The 15204-nt window shown below is 54.1% G+C and overlaps 1 protein-coding gene across 1 annotated transcript in view; it reads right to left on the reverse strand.

The window, feature by feature from the left end:
- The window catches only part of tubg1 (tubulin, gamma 1), a 72587-nt gene that overhangs the window by 39485 nt on the left and 17898 nt on the right, over window positions 1-15204 (reverse strand). The window contains exons 3-5 of the mRNA XM_072249111.1: window positions 13649-13816; window positions 10550-10618; window positions 7582-7661 (exon numbers count right to left, since the gene is read on the reverse strand). Of these exons, the coding sequence (XP_072105212.1) occupies window positions 7582-7661; window positions 10550-10618; window positions 13649-13816 (317 nt within the window). The remainder of the gene's footprint in view (window positions 1-7581; window positions 7662-10549; window positions 10619-13648; window positions 13817-15204) is intronic.

Here is a 15204-nt window from a genome sequence, read left to right on the forward strand (position 1 = left end):
AGAGAGGGGAGGGCGAGAGAGGAGGGGAGGGCGAGAGGGGAGGGGAGGGAGAGAGGGGAGGGCGAGAGAGGAGGGCGAGAGAGGAGGGGAGGGCGAGAGAGGGGAGGGCGAGAGAGGGGAGGGCGAGAGAGGAGGGGAGGGCGAGAGGGGAGGGGAGGGAGAGAGGGGAGGGCGAGAGAGGAGGGCGAGAGAGGAGGGGAGGGCGAGGGAGGGGAGGGCGAGAGAGGGGAGGGCGAGAGAGGGGAGGGTGAGAGAGGGGAGGGCGAGAGAGGAGGGCGAGAGGGGAGGGTGAGAGAGGGGTCGAGAGAAGGGGGAGCGAGAGGGAGGTGAGGGGGAGGGCGAGAGAGAGGGTCGAGGGGGGGCGAGAGAGGGGTGGGCGAGGGGGAGGTCGAGAGAGGGGTCGAGAGAGGGGTCGAGAGAGGGGGCGTGGGAGAGGAGGGCGAGAGAGGAGGGGGAGGGCGAGAGAGGGAAGAGTGAGAGAGGGGAGGGCGAGAGAGAAGGGCAAGAGATGGGTTGAGAGAAGGGGGAGAGAGAGGGAGGTGAGGGGGAGGGCGAGAGAGAGGGTCAAGGGGGGGCGAGAGCAGAGGGGTGAGAGAGAGGGGGCGAGAGAGAGGGGATGAGAGAGAGGGGGCAACAAAGGGGGGGGGTGAGAGTTGGAGGCGAGGGGGGCGAGGGGGAAGGAGGCGAGGGGGCGAGGGGGAGGGAGCGAGAGAGGTGAGGGCAAGAGAGGGGGTCAAGAGAAGGGGGGCAAGAGGGAGGGGAGGGTGAGAGAGGGGGCAAGCGGGGGTAAGAGGGGAGTGCGAGAGAGGGGTGGGCGAGAGGGAGGGCTGAGAGAGAGGGAGGTCGAGAGAGGGGGCGAGAGAGGGGGCGTGAGAGAGGAGGGCGAGTGGGGAGGGCGAGAGAGGGGGGCGAGAGAGGAGGGGAGGGCGAGAGAGGAGGGGGAGGGCGAGAGAGGAGGGGAGGGCGAGAGAGGAGGGGGAGGGCGAGAGAGGAGGGGGAGGGCGAGAGAGGAGGGGAGGGCGAGAGAGGGGAGGGCGAGAGAGGGGAGGGCGAGAGAGGAGGGGAGGGCGAGAGAGGAGGGGAGGGCGAGAGAAGAGGGGAGGGCGAGAGAAGAGGGGAGGGTGAGAGGGGAGGGCGAGAGAGGAGGGGAGGGCGAGAGGGGAGGGTGAGAGAGGGGTCGAGAGAAGGGGGAGAGAGAGAGAGGTAAGGGGGAGGGTGAGAGAGAGGGTCAGGGGGGGCGAGAGAGAGGGAATGAGAGAGGGGGCAACAAAGGGGGGGGCGAGAGTGGGAGGCGAGGGGGCGAGGGTGAGGGAGCGAGAGACGTGAGGGCAAAAGAGGGGGTCAAGAGAGGGGGAGCAAGAGAGAGGGGAGGGCGAGAGATGGGGCAAGGGGGGGGCGAGAGAGGGGGCCAAGAGAGGAGGGAGAGAGAGGGGTGCGAGAGAGAGGGGCGAGGGGCGCGAGAGAGGAGGGAGAGAGAGAGGGGGCGAGAGGGGAGAGCGAGGGGGGGGCAAGAGAGGGGGAGAGGGGTGAGAGAGAGGGGAGGGCGAGAGGGGAGGGCGAGAGAGGGGGCGTGAGAGAGGGGGCGTGAGAGAGGAGGGCGAGTGGGGAGGGCGAGAGAGGGGAGGGCGCGAGGGGAGGGCGAGAGAGGGGGGCGAGAGAGGAGGGGAGGGCGAGAGAGGAGGGGAGGGCGAGAGAGGAGGGGAGGGTGAGAGGGGAGGGCGAGAGAGGAGGGGAGGGCGAGAGGGGAGGGTGAGAGAGGGGTCGAGAGAAGGGGGAGAGAGAGGGAGGTGAGGGGGAGGGCGAGAGAGAGGGTCGGGGGGGCGAGAGAGGGGGGCGAGAGAGAGGGGATGAGAGAGAGGGGGCAACAAAGGGGGGGTGCGAGAGTGGGAGGCGAGGGGGCGAGGGTGAGGGAGCGAGAGAGGTGAGGGCGAAAGAGGGGGTCAAGAGAGGGGAGCAAGAGAGAGGGGAGGGAGAGAGATGGGGCAAGGGGGGGGGCGAGAGGGGAGGGCGAGAGAGGGGGCCAAGAGAGGAGGGAGAGAGAGGGGTGCGAGAGAGAGGGGCGAGGGGTGCGAGAGAGGAGGGAGAGAGAGAGGGGGCGAGAGGGGAGAGCGAGGGGGGGCAAGAGAGGGGGAGAGGGGCGAGAGAGGGGGTGAGAGAGGGGGCGAGAGAGGGCGAGAGAGAGGGGGCGAGAAAGGGGGGGCGAGAAAGGGGGGCGAGAGAGCGGGCGAGAGAGGGGGCGAGAGAGGGGGTCGAGAGAGGGGGCGAGAGAGGGGGTCGAGAGAGGGCGAGAGAGAGGGGGCAAGAAAGGGGGGCGAGAGAGCGGGCGAGAGAGGGGGGCGAGAGAGGGGGTCGAGAGAGGGGGCGAGAGAGGGGGTCGAGAGAGGGGGGCAAGAGAGAGGGGCAAGAGAGAGGGGAGGGTGACAGGGGGGGCGAGAGAGGGGAGGGTGCGAGAGAGGGGAGGGCGAAAGGGGGGGGCGAGAGAAAGGGCGAGACGGGGTGAGAGAGAGGGGGCAAGAGAGATGGGGGCAAGAGAGTGGGGCGAGAGTGGGATGACAGAGAGTGGGGCGAGGGGGGGCGAGAGAGGGGGTTGAGAGGGGGGCGAGAGAGAGGGAAGAGTGAGAGAGGGGAGTGCGAGAGGGGAGGGCAAGAGGGGAGGGCGAGAGAGAAGGGCAAGAGAGGGATCGAGAGAAGGGAAGAGAGAGGGAGGTGAGGGGGAGGGCAAGAGAGAGGGTCGAGAGGGGGGCGAGAGCGGAGGGGTGAGAGAGAGGGGGGCGAGAGAGGGGGATGAGAGAGGAGGGGAGGGTGAGAGGGGAGGGCAAGAGAGGAGGGGAGGGCGAGAGAGGAGGGGAGGGCGAGAGAGGAGGGGAGGGCGAGAGGGGAGGGTGAGAGAGGGGTCGAGAGAAGGGGGAGAGAGAGGGAGGTGAGGGGGAGGGCGAGAGAGGGGGGCGAGAGTGAGGGGATGAGAGAGAGGGGGCAACAAAGGGGGGGTGCGAGAGTGGGAGGCGAGGGGGCGAGGGTGAGGGAGCGAGAGAGGTGAGGGCGAAAGAGGGGGTCAAGAGAGGGGGAGCAAGAGAGAGGGGAGGGAGAGAGATGGGGCAAGGGGAGGCGAGAGAGCGGGCGAGAGAGGGGGCGAGAGAGGGGGTCGAGAGAGGGGGCGAGAGAGGGGGTCGAGAGAGGGGGGCAAGAGAGAGACCGGCAAGAGAGAGGGGAAGGTGACGGGGGGGCGAGAGAGGGGAGGGCGAAGGGGGGGGCGAGAGGGGGGAGAGGGGGCGAGAGAAAGGGCGAGACGGGGTGAGAGAGAGGGGGCAAGAGAGATGGGGGCAAGAGAGTGGGGCGAGAGTGGGATGAGAGAGAGTGGGGCGAGGGGGGGCGAGAGAGGGGGTCGAGAGGGGGGCGAGAGAGAGGGAAGAGTGAGAGAGGGGAGGGCGAGAGGGGAGGGCAAGAGGGGAGGGCGAGAGAGAAGGGCAAGAGAGGGATCGAGAGAAGGGGAGAGAGAGGGAGGTGAGGGGGAGGGCGAGAGAGAGGGTCGAGAGGGGGGCGAGAGCGGAGGGGTGAGAGAGAGGGGGGCGAGAGAGAGGGGATGAGAGAGAGGGGGCAACAAAGGGGGGGCGAGAGTGGGGGCGAGAGAGAGAGGGGTGAGAGAGAGGGGGGCAGAAGAGAGAGGGGGCGAGAGAGGGGGGGCGAGAGAGAGGGGCGAGAGAGGAGAGGTGAAAGGGTGGAGAGAGAGGGGGCGAGAGAGGGGAGGTGAGAGGGAGGCGAGAGAGGGAAGGTGAGGGGGGTAAGAGAGGGGGCGAGAGAGATGGGGGAGGGGGGAGAGAGAGGGGGAGACAGAGGGGGGAGAGAGAGTGGGGCGAGGGAGGGCGAGAGAGGGGGGCAAGAGAGGGGGGACAGGACAGGCTGACAGGTGACAGGTGAGGGGGAAGGTGGGTGGGTGGGGGACGGGGAGAAGGACAGGCTGACAGGGGACAGGTGAGACCAGGTGAGGAGGAAGGTGGGTGAGTGGGGGAGGGGGAGGAGGACACACTGGCAGGTGAGAGGGAGGGGGAGGATGAAGTAAGAAGTTGAGAAACAATAGGCGGGAGGGGTAAAGGATACAAGATAGTGAACCATGGAATAAAGGTTTCATTTAAACCTTCCCCCTCTCACCTTAAACATATACCCTCCCTCGCCTGGGAAACAGACTGACAATCCAATGTAAATATGCCTGTTGAGAATTTATAAATATCTGTCAGGTCTCCTCCACTTCACGGGAAACAGCTCCCATCTGCTCAATCTGTCCCAACTACTGCAGCCCCTCCAATCCCTCCAACGTTTCCAGATGCTCTGTAGCTCAATCCCGTTCTTTTAGAATATGGCACCCAGGATTCTCCTGAACGAGAAAGCAAGGTCCAAAAACAAGCCAACTGATCCCAGTCTTCCAGTCCCAATCGTAGTCCAAAGTGAAGAAAGAAAGAAAGGAAAAGAGAGAGAGAGAATCTCAGTCTCTAACGCCGTGAGAGAGAGAGAATCTCAGTCTGTAATGTCATGAGAGAGAGAGAATCTCAGTCTCTAACACCGTGAGAGAGAGAGAATCTCAGTCTCTAATGTCATGAGAGAGAGAAAGAAAGAGAGAGAATCTGTCTGTAATGTTATTTACATGGGGGGAGAGAGAGAGAGAGAGAATCTCAGTCTGTAAAGTCATGTGAGAGAGAGAGAGAATCTCAGTCTCTAACACCCTGAGAGAGAGAATCTCAGTCTGTAATGTCATGAGAGAGAGAATCTCAGTCTGTAATGCCATGAGAGAGAGAGAATCTCAGTCTGTAATGTAGAGAGAGAGAGAGAATCTCAGTCTGTAAAGCCATGAGAGAGAGAGAATCTCAGTCTGTAATGTAGAGAGAGAGAGAGAATCTAAGTCTGTAATGCCATGAGAGAGAGAATCTCAGTCTGTAATGTTATTTACATGGAGAGAGAGAGAGAGAATCTCAGTCTGTAATGTCATGAGAGAGAGAGAATCTCAGTCTCTAACGCCGTGAGAGAGAGAGAATCTCAGTCTCTAATGTCATGAGAGAGAGAGAATCTCAGTCTCTAACACCGTGAGAGAGAGAGAATCTCAGTCTCTAATGTCATGAGAGAGAGAGAATCTCAGTCTCTAACACCGTGAGAGAGAGAGAATCTCAGTCTGTAATGTCATGAGAGAGAGAAAGAAAGAGAGAGAATCTGTCTGTAATGTTATTTACATGGGGGGAGAGAGAGAGAGAGAGAATCTCAGTCTGTAATGTCATGAGAGAGAGAAAGAAAGAGAGAGAATCTGTCTGTAATGTTATTTACATGGGGAGAGAGAGAGAGAGAGAGAATCTCAGTCTGTAAAGTCATGTGAGAGAGAGAGAGAATCTCAGTCTCTAACACCCTGAGAGAGAGAATCTCAGTCTGTAATGTCATGAGAGAGAGAATCTCAGTCTGTAATGTAGAGAGAGAGAGAGAATCTCAGTCTGTAAAGCCATGAGAGAGAGAGAATCTCAGTCTGTAATGTAGAGAGAGAGAGAGAATCTAAGTCTGTAATGCCATGAGAGAGAGAATCTCAGTCTGTAATGTCATGAGAGAGAGAGAATCTCAGTCTCTAACACCGTGAGAGAGAGAGAATCTCAGTCTCTAATGTCATGAGAGAGAGAAAGAAAGAGAGAGAATCTGTCTGTAATGTTATTTACATGGGGGGAGAGAGAGAGAGAGAGAATCTCAGTCTGTAAAGTCATGTGAGAGAGAGAGAGAATCTCAGTCTCTAACACCCTGAGAGAGAGAATCTCAGTCTGTAATGTCATGAGAGAGAGAATCTCAGTCTGTAATGCCATGAGAGAGAGAGAATCTCAGTCTGTAATGTAGAGAGAGAGAGAGAATCTCAGTCTGTAAAGCCATGAGAGAGAGAGAATCTCAGTCTGTAATGTAGAGAGAGAGAGAGAATCTAAGTCTGTAATGCCATGAGAGAGAGAATCTCAGTCTGTAATGCCATGAGAGAGAGAGAGAATCTCAGTCTATAATGCCATGAGAGAGAGAGAATCTCAGTCTCTAATGTCATGAGAGAGAATCTGTCTGTAATGTCATGAGAGAGAGAGAGAGAATCTCAGTCTGTAATGTTATTTACATGGAGAGAGAGAGAGAGAGAGAGAGAGAATCTCAGTCTCTAATGCCGTGAGAGAGAGAGAATCTCAGTCTGTAATGCCATGAGAGAGAAAGAGAATCTCAGTCTGTAATGTCATGAGAGAGAGAGAATCTCAGTCTCTAATGTCATGAGAATCTGTAATGTCATGAGAGAGAGAGAGAGAATCTCAGTCTCTAATGCCGTGAGAGAGAGAGAGAGAGAGAGAATTTCAGTCTCTAATGCCATGAGAGAGAGAATCTGTCTCTAATGCCATGAGAGAGAGAGAATCTCAGTCTGTAACGTCATGTGAGAGAGAGAGAGAGAATCTCAGTCTCTAACGCCGTGAGAGAGAGAGAATCTCAGTCTGTAATGTTATTTACATGGAGAGAGAGAGAGAGAGAATCTCAGTCTCTAACGCCGTGAGAGAGAGAGAGAGAATCTCAGTCTGTAATGCCATGAGAGAGAGAGAGAGAGAGAGAACCTCAGTCTGTAATGCCATGAGAGAGAGAGAGAGAACCTCAGTCTGTAATGCCATGAGAGAGAGACAGAATCTCAGTCTCTAATGTCATGAGAGAGAGAGAGAGAGAGAATCTCAGTCTGTAATGCCATGAGAGAGAGAGAACCTCAGTCTGTAATGTCATGAGAGAGAGACAGAATCTCAGTCTCTAATGTCATGAGAGAGAGAGAATCTGTCTGTAATGTCATGAGAGAGAGGGGGGGGGAGAATCTCAGTCTCTAATGCCGTGAGAGAGAGAGAATCTCAGTCTGTAATGTTATTTACATGGAGAGACAGAGAGAGAGAATCTCAGTCTGTAACGTCATGAGAGAGAGAGAATCTCAGTCTGTAATGTAGAGAGAGAGAGAGAGAATCAGTCTGTAATGCCGTGAGAGAGAGAGAGAGAGAGAATCTCAGTCTGGAACATCATTTGGGAGGGGGTGCAGGAGAGGGGGGAGGGGGGAAGAGGGGGGAGGGGGGAAGAGGGGGGAGGAGAAGAGGGGAGGGGAAGAGGGGAGGGGAAGAGGGGAGGGGAAGAGGGGGAGGGGAAGAGGGGGAGGGGAAGAGGGGGAGGGGAGAGGAAGAGGAGGAGAGGAGGGGGAGGGAGGGAGGGAGAGAGGGGGAGAGGGAGGGGGAGGGACAGAGGGGGAGGGAGAGGGGGAGGGCGTGGGAGAGAAGCAGATGGAGAGGGGGAGAGGGGGAGGGGAGAGAGAGGTGGAGTGGGAGGGGGAGGGGAGGGGAGGGAGAAGCAGATGGAGAGGGGGAAGAGAGGGGGAGGGGGAGAGAGAGGGGGGAGGGAGAGGTGGAGGAGAGGGGGATGGAGAGGGGGATGGAGAGGGGGATGGAGAGGGGGATGGAGAGGGGGAGGGGAGGGGTAGGAGAGAGGGGGGAGAGAGGGGGGGAGGGAGGGGGAGAGGGGGAGTGAAAATATGAATCTCAGCACTGAGACTCACTTTGAGGGAATATTGCTCACCGGTCATTTAACTTCTCGAGGAGGTAGGAACCCAAACCAGAACCTGTTCCACCAGCGATCGAGTGACACAGCACAAAGCCCTACATTCAAAAACAGGATAAAATGTTTTGAACTCCATTTTAAATAACTGATCTCATTGTAATTATGCAAAATTTTGATCCAGCTCATTGTGTTTGGAGATTAGATTCCAAACTCAGAAAACAATACAATCCATGCAGAAAATTTACTAACTACTGAGGATGTGAAGGCACCATTTGATCAGAGCAAAATATCAGGCTGAGGTTGCAGAAAAAGATGTAAGATGCATAGTTATTTTTCTTGTTGTTTCAGAAGGAATTTACCATCCCAGACTGAACAATAACTAAATTGTGATGACTTTTTTGTACCATGAATCCAAGTTAACCCCTGCAATTTAATCCTGTTCAACTGGAGACAGAGAAATGGATACAACTGCTATACAATCACTTCTCAAAAGGGAAAAGTTGAATAGGTTAGCACTTTATTTGGAGATTTGATAGAGGTGTACAAAATTATGAGGGTTATAGATAGGGTCGTACCAGCAGGCTTTCTGCACTGAGGTTGGGAGACTGGAGCTAGAGATTGGGGGTTAAGGGTGAAAAGTGAAAGCAGAACATGAAAGGGAACTTCTTCACTCAAAAGGGTAGACTGAGCCGCAAGTTGCACTGGTTGGCTGCAGGTTTCGAATGCAACATTGGGATAGGGAAGGGTGGAGACACGTCTCTACCAGAGGAGGTTTAAAGCGCTCCTTCGCTCCGCTAGCCCACAGGTCACCCTTGGGCAAGGCGTAGCAGCTGCACAGCAGTTGTATTCACAAGCAGTCCCCCCCACAGTTCGGGGGTTCCCAACCTGGGGCCCACAGACCTCGGTTAATGGTGGCGTCCATGGCAATAAAAGGCTTGGAAACCACTGCCCTTGGTGGGCCAGCTGATAAAGGCCACCATTATCTATTTTAACAGTGTGGTAATCGGGCAAAACGTTGATTGCTGAACCGTACTGCTTAATGGAGTTCAATTGAAATTCACTCTAAAGATCAAAATTCAAGCTAACTTTATTATCAAAGTACACAAATACAAGCCTGAGATTCATTTTCTTGCGGGCATACTGAATATACCTATAATATAGTAACCACAACAGAATCGGTAAAAGATCACCCAACCGGACCGTTCAACTAGAGTGGAGAAGACAACGAACTGTGCCAGTACAAAATGAAAGTAATAGTAATAGTAATACTAATAAATAAATAAGCAATAAATATCGAGAACATGAGATGAAGAGTCCTTGAAAGTGAGTCCATTGGTTGTAGGAACATTTCAGAGATGGGCAAATGAAGCTGAGTGAAGTTATCCCCTTTCGTTCAAGAGCCTGATGGTTGAAGGGGTAATAACCGTTCCTGAACCTGGTGGTGTGATTCCTGAGGCTCCTGTACCTCCTTCCTGATGGTTGAGGGGGTAATAACTGTTCCTGAACCTGGTGGTGTGGGACCTGAGGATCCTGTACCTCCTTCCTGATGGTTGAGGGGCAATAACTGTTCCTGAACCTGGTGGTGTGATTCCTGAGGCTCCTGTACCTCCTTCCTGATGGTTGAGGGGTGATAACTGTCCCTGAACCTGGTGGTGTGGGTCCTGAGGCTCCTGTACCTCCTTCCTGATGGTTGAGGGGTAATAACTGTTCCTGAACCTGGTGGTGTGGGTCCTGAGGCTCCTGTACCTCCTTCCTGATGGTTGAGGGGTAATAACCGTTCCTGAACCTGGTGGTGTGAGTCCTGAGGCTCCTGTACATTCCCGATAGCAGCAGCGTGAAGAGAGCCTGATCTGAGTGGTGGGTATCCCTGATGACGGATGCTGCCTTCCTGCAATTCATGTTGATGTGCTCAGGGCTTTACTCGTGATGGACTGGGGCATATCCACTACTTTTTATAGGGCTTATTCTGGTGCAACATATAAAGTAACTGGAAGAGAGCCGAGGAACATTGATGTACAGAGCCTCTATTATGAAGCTCACTGAAAATAGTGACATAGCAGGATAGGGTGAACTTGATGTCAGGGCGTTTTAGGGCGTATTCTGAAGCTATGGCATATAGCAAATACTAATTTCAACAACAGCCAGTCTTCAGACCCCAACATGGATTGCAGATTGAATTTAAAATGCAGCTCTGAACAATGGTCTACTCGGAGCTGCAGAAGGGGGTTGAAATGTCTGCATCTGCATGAATGCAGCTAGTGTCAGTGGGGATTAACATTCACGTTGGGTGTCTGGAGTGCTGGTGTGAAGAGGGCAGTGTTTGTATGTAATTCAAAGGAAGCATTGTAGATACATTGCAACTATAGAATTGTCCTGCTGTTAACTCTGATCTTCAGCATCTAAAATGTCAGGTAATATTGGGCCAGGCAAGGCGCTTCCTCCAATAGCACCTCCAGCACGACTGCTGCTCGCTTGGCTGAAGAAAGACTTCTGTATCCACCAGCTTCAGTGACTTGGTTGACAGCCACAACAGGACCAAGCATTTGGTATGTGGGTTGGGGAATGGTAACAGTTCAGAGTGGTGAAATGATTAACTAGGACGTGGCCTGGAACAGAGGAGCTGGGTCGGATCAGCTTGGCTGATTCTCACTGCAATGTCGGAAGTGTCTTTAATCATCAGGGACATAGAGTCGACACGGTGGACTGCTCCGGAGGAGGGCAGGGTCCAGAATTACACAGCACAGGCTAGAGAAGAGGAACTGAACGAAAAGGTAAGGAGTCCACTCTTCCACCGAGGGGGTGGTGAACAGGCTGTCAGGAGAGGAGGCAGACATAACTACAGCCTTTAAAAAGATCCGGGCAGGAAAGATGTAGAGGAACCTCATCCCCCTGCGAGCATAAGCGTCGCGGTCAGCACGGCTGAGGAGGGGGTAAAAGGGCCTATTTCTGCACTGTACAATTCTACAAATCCAGAGCACAGACTCACCTCCAAACTGTCGCTGCCGTCAGCCTCTCGGTCGATAATATCAAAAATATCCTCGTGGATCTTCTCACCCTACGCAGAGTAAAATGACTCGATCACAAATCTTAACGAGAGAGGAGAGGCGAGAGAGGGGGAAAGGGAGAGAGGGAGAGAGGAGGGAACAACGCGCACACACAAAACCATCTGGTGATCCCCTCCCCGGGTTAGGAACACCCGACTTACTACATGTCAGTTCATCCACACGGACGAACATTTGGGAGAGTAGTGGGCTGGCTGGGGATGGATTCAACAGCAGACTCACTGAGTCAGTCAGTCTGGCACCCGCTTGTTATGTTTTGTAACTCTGAATCATAACACTAATAGAGAGAAAAAAAATCGCGCGGCTCCAGGGTATAATTTGTGTTAGTTTACTTTAGTGAGATGCGTACTTATGACGCGGTGACACGATGGCGCGTGCCATTCATGTACTTTTACGTAAAACCCGTAATGAATGATGTAAACAAACAAGGAATACTGAATCACACAATGCATTGACAATATTACACAAATATTACTGAAATAGGATACGTACAACACTCCTCCCTGGACTGCAACAACCATGTCCGTGATCCTGTTCCTTGCTCCATTTCTGTTCATTCCCGACTCACAGGGAGTTCAGATTTCAAACAGTTTTCAGGAACGGAAACTTGGAAGAGCTTGTCCAAAAACATGCAGTTCACAGACCTGTGTACCCCACTGAGATTAAAAAAATGTGCCCAATCCCCACCCCCTCAAACCTTTTGGCCAACTATTCTCATTCTTTGGAATACAGTTCAATTAAACACAGTTGTTTAGAAACGAAGTCAAGATGAATACACAACTCGATGATGCTATGAATACCATGTCCACAGGGACCACTTGCTCTCGAGTTATTTATCATCCATTACAAGATACTACACAGCTCATTCCCAAAATAAACTCACAACAAAATTACTCCAAATGCACTCCACTAATTTGTTCTCATTCTACCCTTTCCAACTAAATAAACATGACCTACATAAACATTGAAGAAGTCTCCATAATTATTGCACTGTTCTACCTACGCTCCCGGCATTTCCCCAAGACCCTCACCAACATCTCCAGGTATTTCCCCGAGACCCTCACCCACGTCTCCCAGTATTTCCCCGAGACCCTTGCTCACGTCTCCCGGTATCTCCCCGAGACCCTCGCCCACTTCTCCCGGTATCTCCCTGAGACCCTCATCCACTTCTCCCGGTATCTCCTCGAGACCCTCGTCCACGTCTCCTGGTATTTCCCAGAGACCCTCGCCCACCTCTCCCGGTATTTCCCCAAGACCATCGCCCACGTCTCCCGGCACTTCCCCAAGACCCTCATCCACGTCTCCCGGTATTTCTCCGAGACCCTCGCCTACGTCTCCCGGCACGTCCCCAAGACCCTCACCTACGTCTCCCGGTATTTCCCCGAGACCCTACTCACGTCTCCCAGTATTCCCCCGAGACCCTCACCCACGTCTCCCGGTATCTCCCCGAGACCGTCACCCACATCTCCCGGTATTTCCCCAAGACCCTCGCCCACGCCTCCCGGCATTTCCCCAAGACCATCGCCCACGTCTCCCGGCACTTCCCCAAGACCCTCATCCACGTCTCCCGGTATTTCTCCGAGACCCTCACCCACGTCTCCCGGTATTTCCCCGAGACCCTCACCTACGTCTCCCGGTATTTCCCCGAGACCCTACCCATGTCTCCCGGTATTCCCCCGGGACCTTCATCCACGTCTCCCGGTATTCCCCCGAGACCGTCACCCACATCTCCCGGTATTTCCCCGAGACCCTCGTCCACGCCTCCCGGCATTTCCCCAAGACCATCACCCACGTCTCCCGGCACTTCCCCAAGACCCTCATCCATGTCTCCCGGTATTTCTCCGAGACCCTCGCCCACGCCTCCCGGCATTTCCCCGGAGCCCTCTCCTTCATCTCCTGGTATTTTCCCAGAATGTAGCAACAGTCTGGGGATCTATTCGCTCACCTCCCAGCTTCCTTTTCTCCACCCTTATAGATCAGCATCTCCTGACCATTCAGAGCTGCTCACATCTATACTCCTTTCATCGTAATTAACAGTGCGATGAGATCCTCTCTTCCTCCCACCACCCCCACAGCCCCATCTTCCTTCACCTGGATATTTCACTCTCACCACTGATCGTGCAACCATGTCTCCCTAACAGCTATCAGACCACCTCTCCCCACCTCTCTGTGTCAGTATCTCATCCACTTTTCCACACATCCTTCACGCCATCAAAGTTCAAAGTAAATTTATTATCAAAGTACATTTACGTCACCCTGAGATTCATTTCCTTGCTGGCATACGCAATAAGATATCAAACTGTTTTAATACAAAAAAAATAATAATAATATCAAGAATGAGATGAAGAATCGTCGAAAGTGAGTCTGTAAGTTGTGGGAACATCTCAATGATGGGATAAGTGAAGTTATCCCCTTTGGTTCAAGAGCCTGATGGTTGAGGGGTAATAACTGTTCCTGAAGCTGGTAGTGTGGGTCCTGAGGCTCCTGTACCTCCTTCCTGATGGTTGAGGGGTAATAACTGTTCCTGAACCTGGTGGTGTGGGACCTGAGGCTCCTGTACCTCCTTCCTGATGATTGAGGGGTAATAACTGTTCCTGAACCTGGTCGTGTGGGTCCTGAGGCTCCTGTACCTCCTTCCTGATGATTGAGGGGTAATAACTGTTCCTGAACCTGGTGGTGTGGGTCCTGAGACTCCTGTACCTCCTTCCTGATGGTTGAGGGGTAATAACTGTTCCTGAACCTGGTGGTGTGGGTCCTGAGGCTCCTGTACCTCCTTCCTGGTGGTAGCAGCGAGATGAGAGCATGACCTGAGTGGTTGGGGCCCATGACGATGGACGCTGCTTTCTTGCGACAATGCTCCGTGTAGATTTGCTCAATGGTGGGAGGGCTGGGCCGTGACAGACTGGGCCGTATGATACTCAGTATCAGATGTGGAACCTTGTGTTTATTTGTGTGCGACTACGTGCAATGGTTAAATAAACTGTGGTGGCATTTGTGATGGAGCCATGCTTAGCAGTACCCACCTGTGAGTAGCCGCTGGCCCAGTTATTACCTGCACCCCCGCCGTGCTCAGACAGGTAGATGTTCTCCGGATTGTACAGATTGGCGTAAGGAGAATTCAGGATGGAATGGATCACGCGAGGCTCCAGGTCCAACAGCACAGCTCTGGGGATGTAATGCTCGTCATCTGCCTAAACAAGACAAATATCACACAAGGCAAAAAACTGTCAGTTAGATACAGAGACCAGCCCCTCGACACGACTCGTCCCCCAGTCTCAGAACCTTTGCAGAGTCAGAGTGAGACACAGAGACTGCCCCTCGACACGACTCGTCCCCCAGTCTCAGAACCCTGGCAGAGTCAGAGTGAGACACATAGACCAGCCTCTAATCACGACACGACAAATCCCCCAGTCTCAGAACCCTTACAGAGTCAGAGTGAGACACAGAGACTGACCGCTCGACACGACTCGTCCCTCAGTCTCAGACCCTTACAGACTCAGAATGAGACACAGAGACTGACCCCTCGACACGACTCGTTTCTCCGACAGTCAGAGTGAGACACAGAGACTGACCGCTCGACACGACTCATCCCTCAGTCTCAGACCCTTACAGAGTCAGAGTGAAACACAGAGACCGGCCCCTCGACACGACTCATCCCTCAGTCTCAGAACCCTTACAGAGTCAGAGTGAGACACAGAGACTGACCCCTCGACACGACTCGTTTCTCCGACAGTCAGAGTGAGACACAGAAACCAGCCCCTCGACACGAATTGTCTCCCCAGTCTCTGAACCCTTACAGAGTCAGAGTGAGACACAGAGACTGACCGCTCGACACAACTCGTCCCCCAGTCTCAGAACCCTGGCAGAGTCAGAGTGAGACACAGAGACCAGCCCCTCGACACAACTCGTCCCCCAGTCTCAGAACCCTGGCAGAGTCAGAGTGAGACACAGAGACTGACCGCTCGACACGACTCGTCCCCCAGTCTCTGAACCCTTACAGAGTCAGAGTGAGACACAGACACTGACCGCTCGACACGAATTGTCTCCCCAGTCTCTGAACCCTTACAGAGTCAGAGTGAGACACAGAGACTGACCCTCGACACAACTCGTCCCCCAGTCTCAGAACCCTGGCAGAGTCAGAGTGAGACACAGAGACTGACCGCTCGACACGACCCGTCCCCCAGTCTCAGAACCCTTACAGAGTCAGAGTGAGACACAGAGACTGACCGCTCGACACGAATTGTCTCCCCAGTCTCTGAACCCTTACAGAGTCAGAGTGAGACACAGAGACTGACCCTCGACACAACTCGTCCCCCAGTCTCAGATCCTTACAGTGTCAGAGTGAGACACAGAGACCCAGATCCGGCTGAGAATCACTCTGAACGTTTCCTGTCCACCTACCATCTCAATGCCCTTTAAACATGGTAACCGTACTGTGCTGCCGGAGCTCTCACTGGCTGTTCATTCATCAGCCTCCATGGGAACAGTTGCCACTCCCATCCCCTTTCAATCTTCCCCTCTCGCTTCAAATCCCTGCCCTCTAGATTGAGACTCCCTTACCCTGGAATAAAGTCTGCGA

This window comes from Mobula birostris, chromosome X (assembly GCF_030028105.1).
Source record: "Mobula birostris isolate sMobBir1 chromosome X, sMobBir1.hap1, whole genome shotgun sequence".
Taxonomy (NCBI): domain Eukaryota; kingdom Metazoa; phylum Chordata; class Chondrichthyes; order Myliobatiformes; family Myliobatidae; genus Mobula; species Mobula birostris.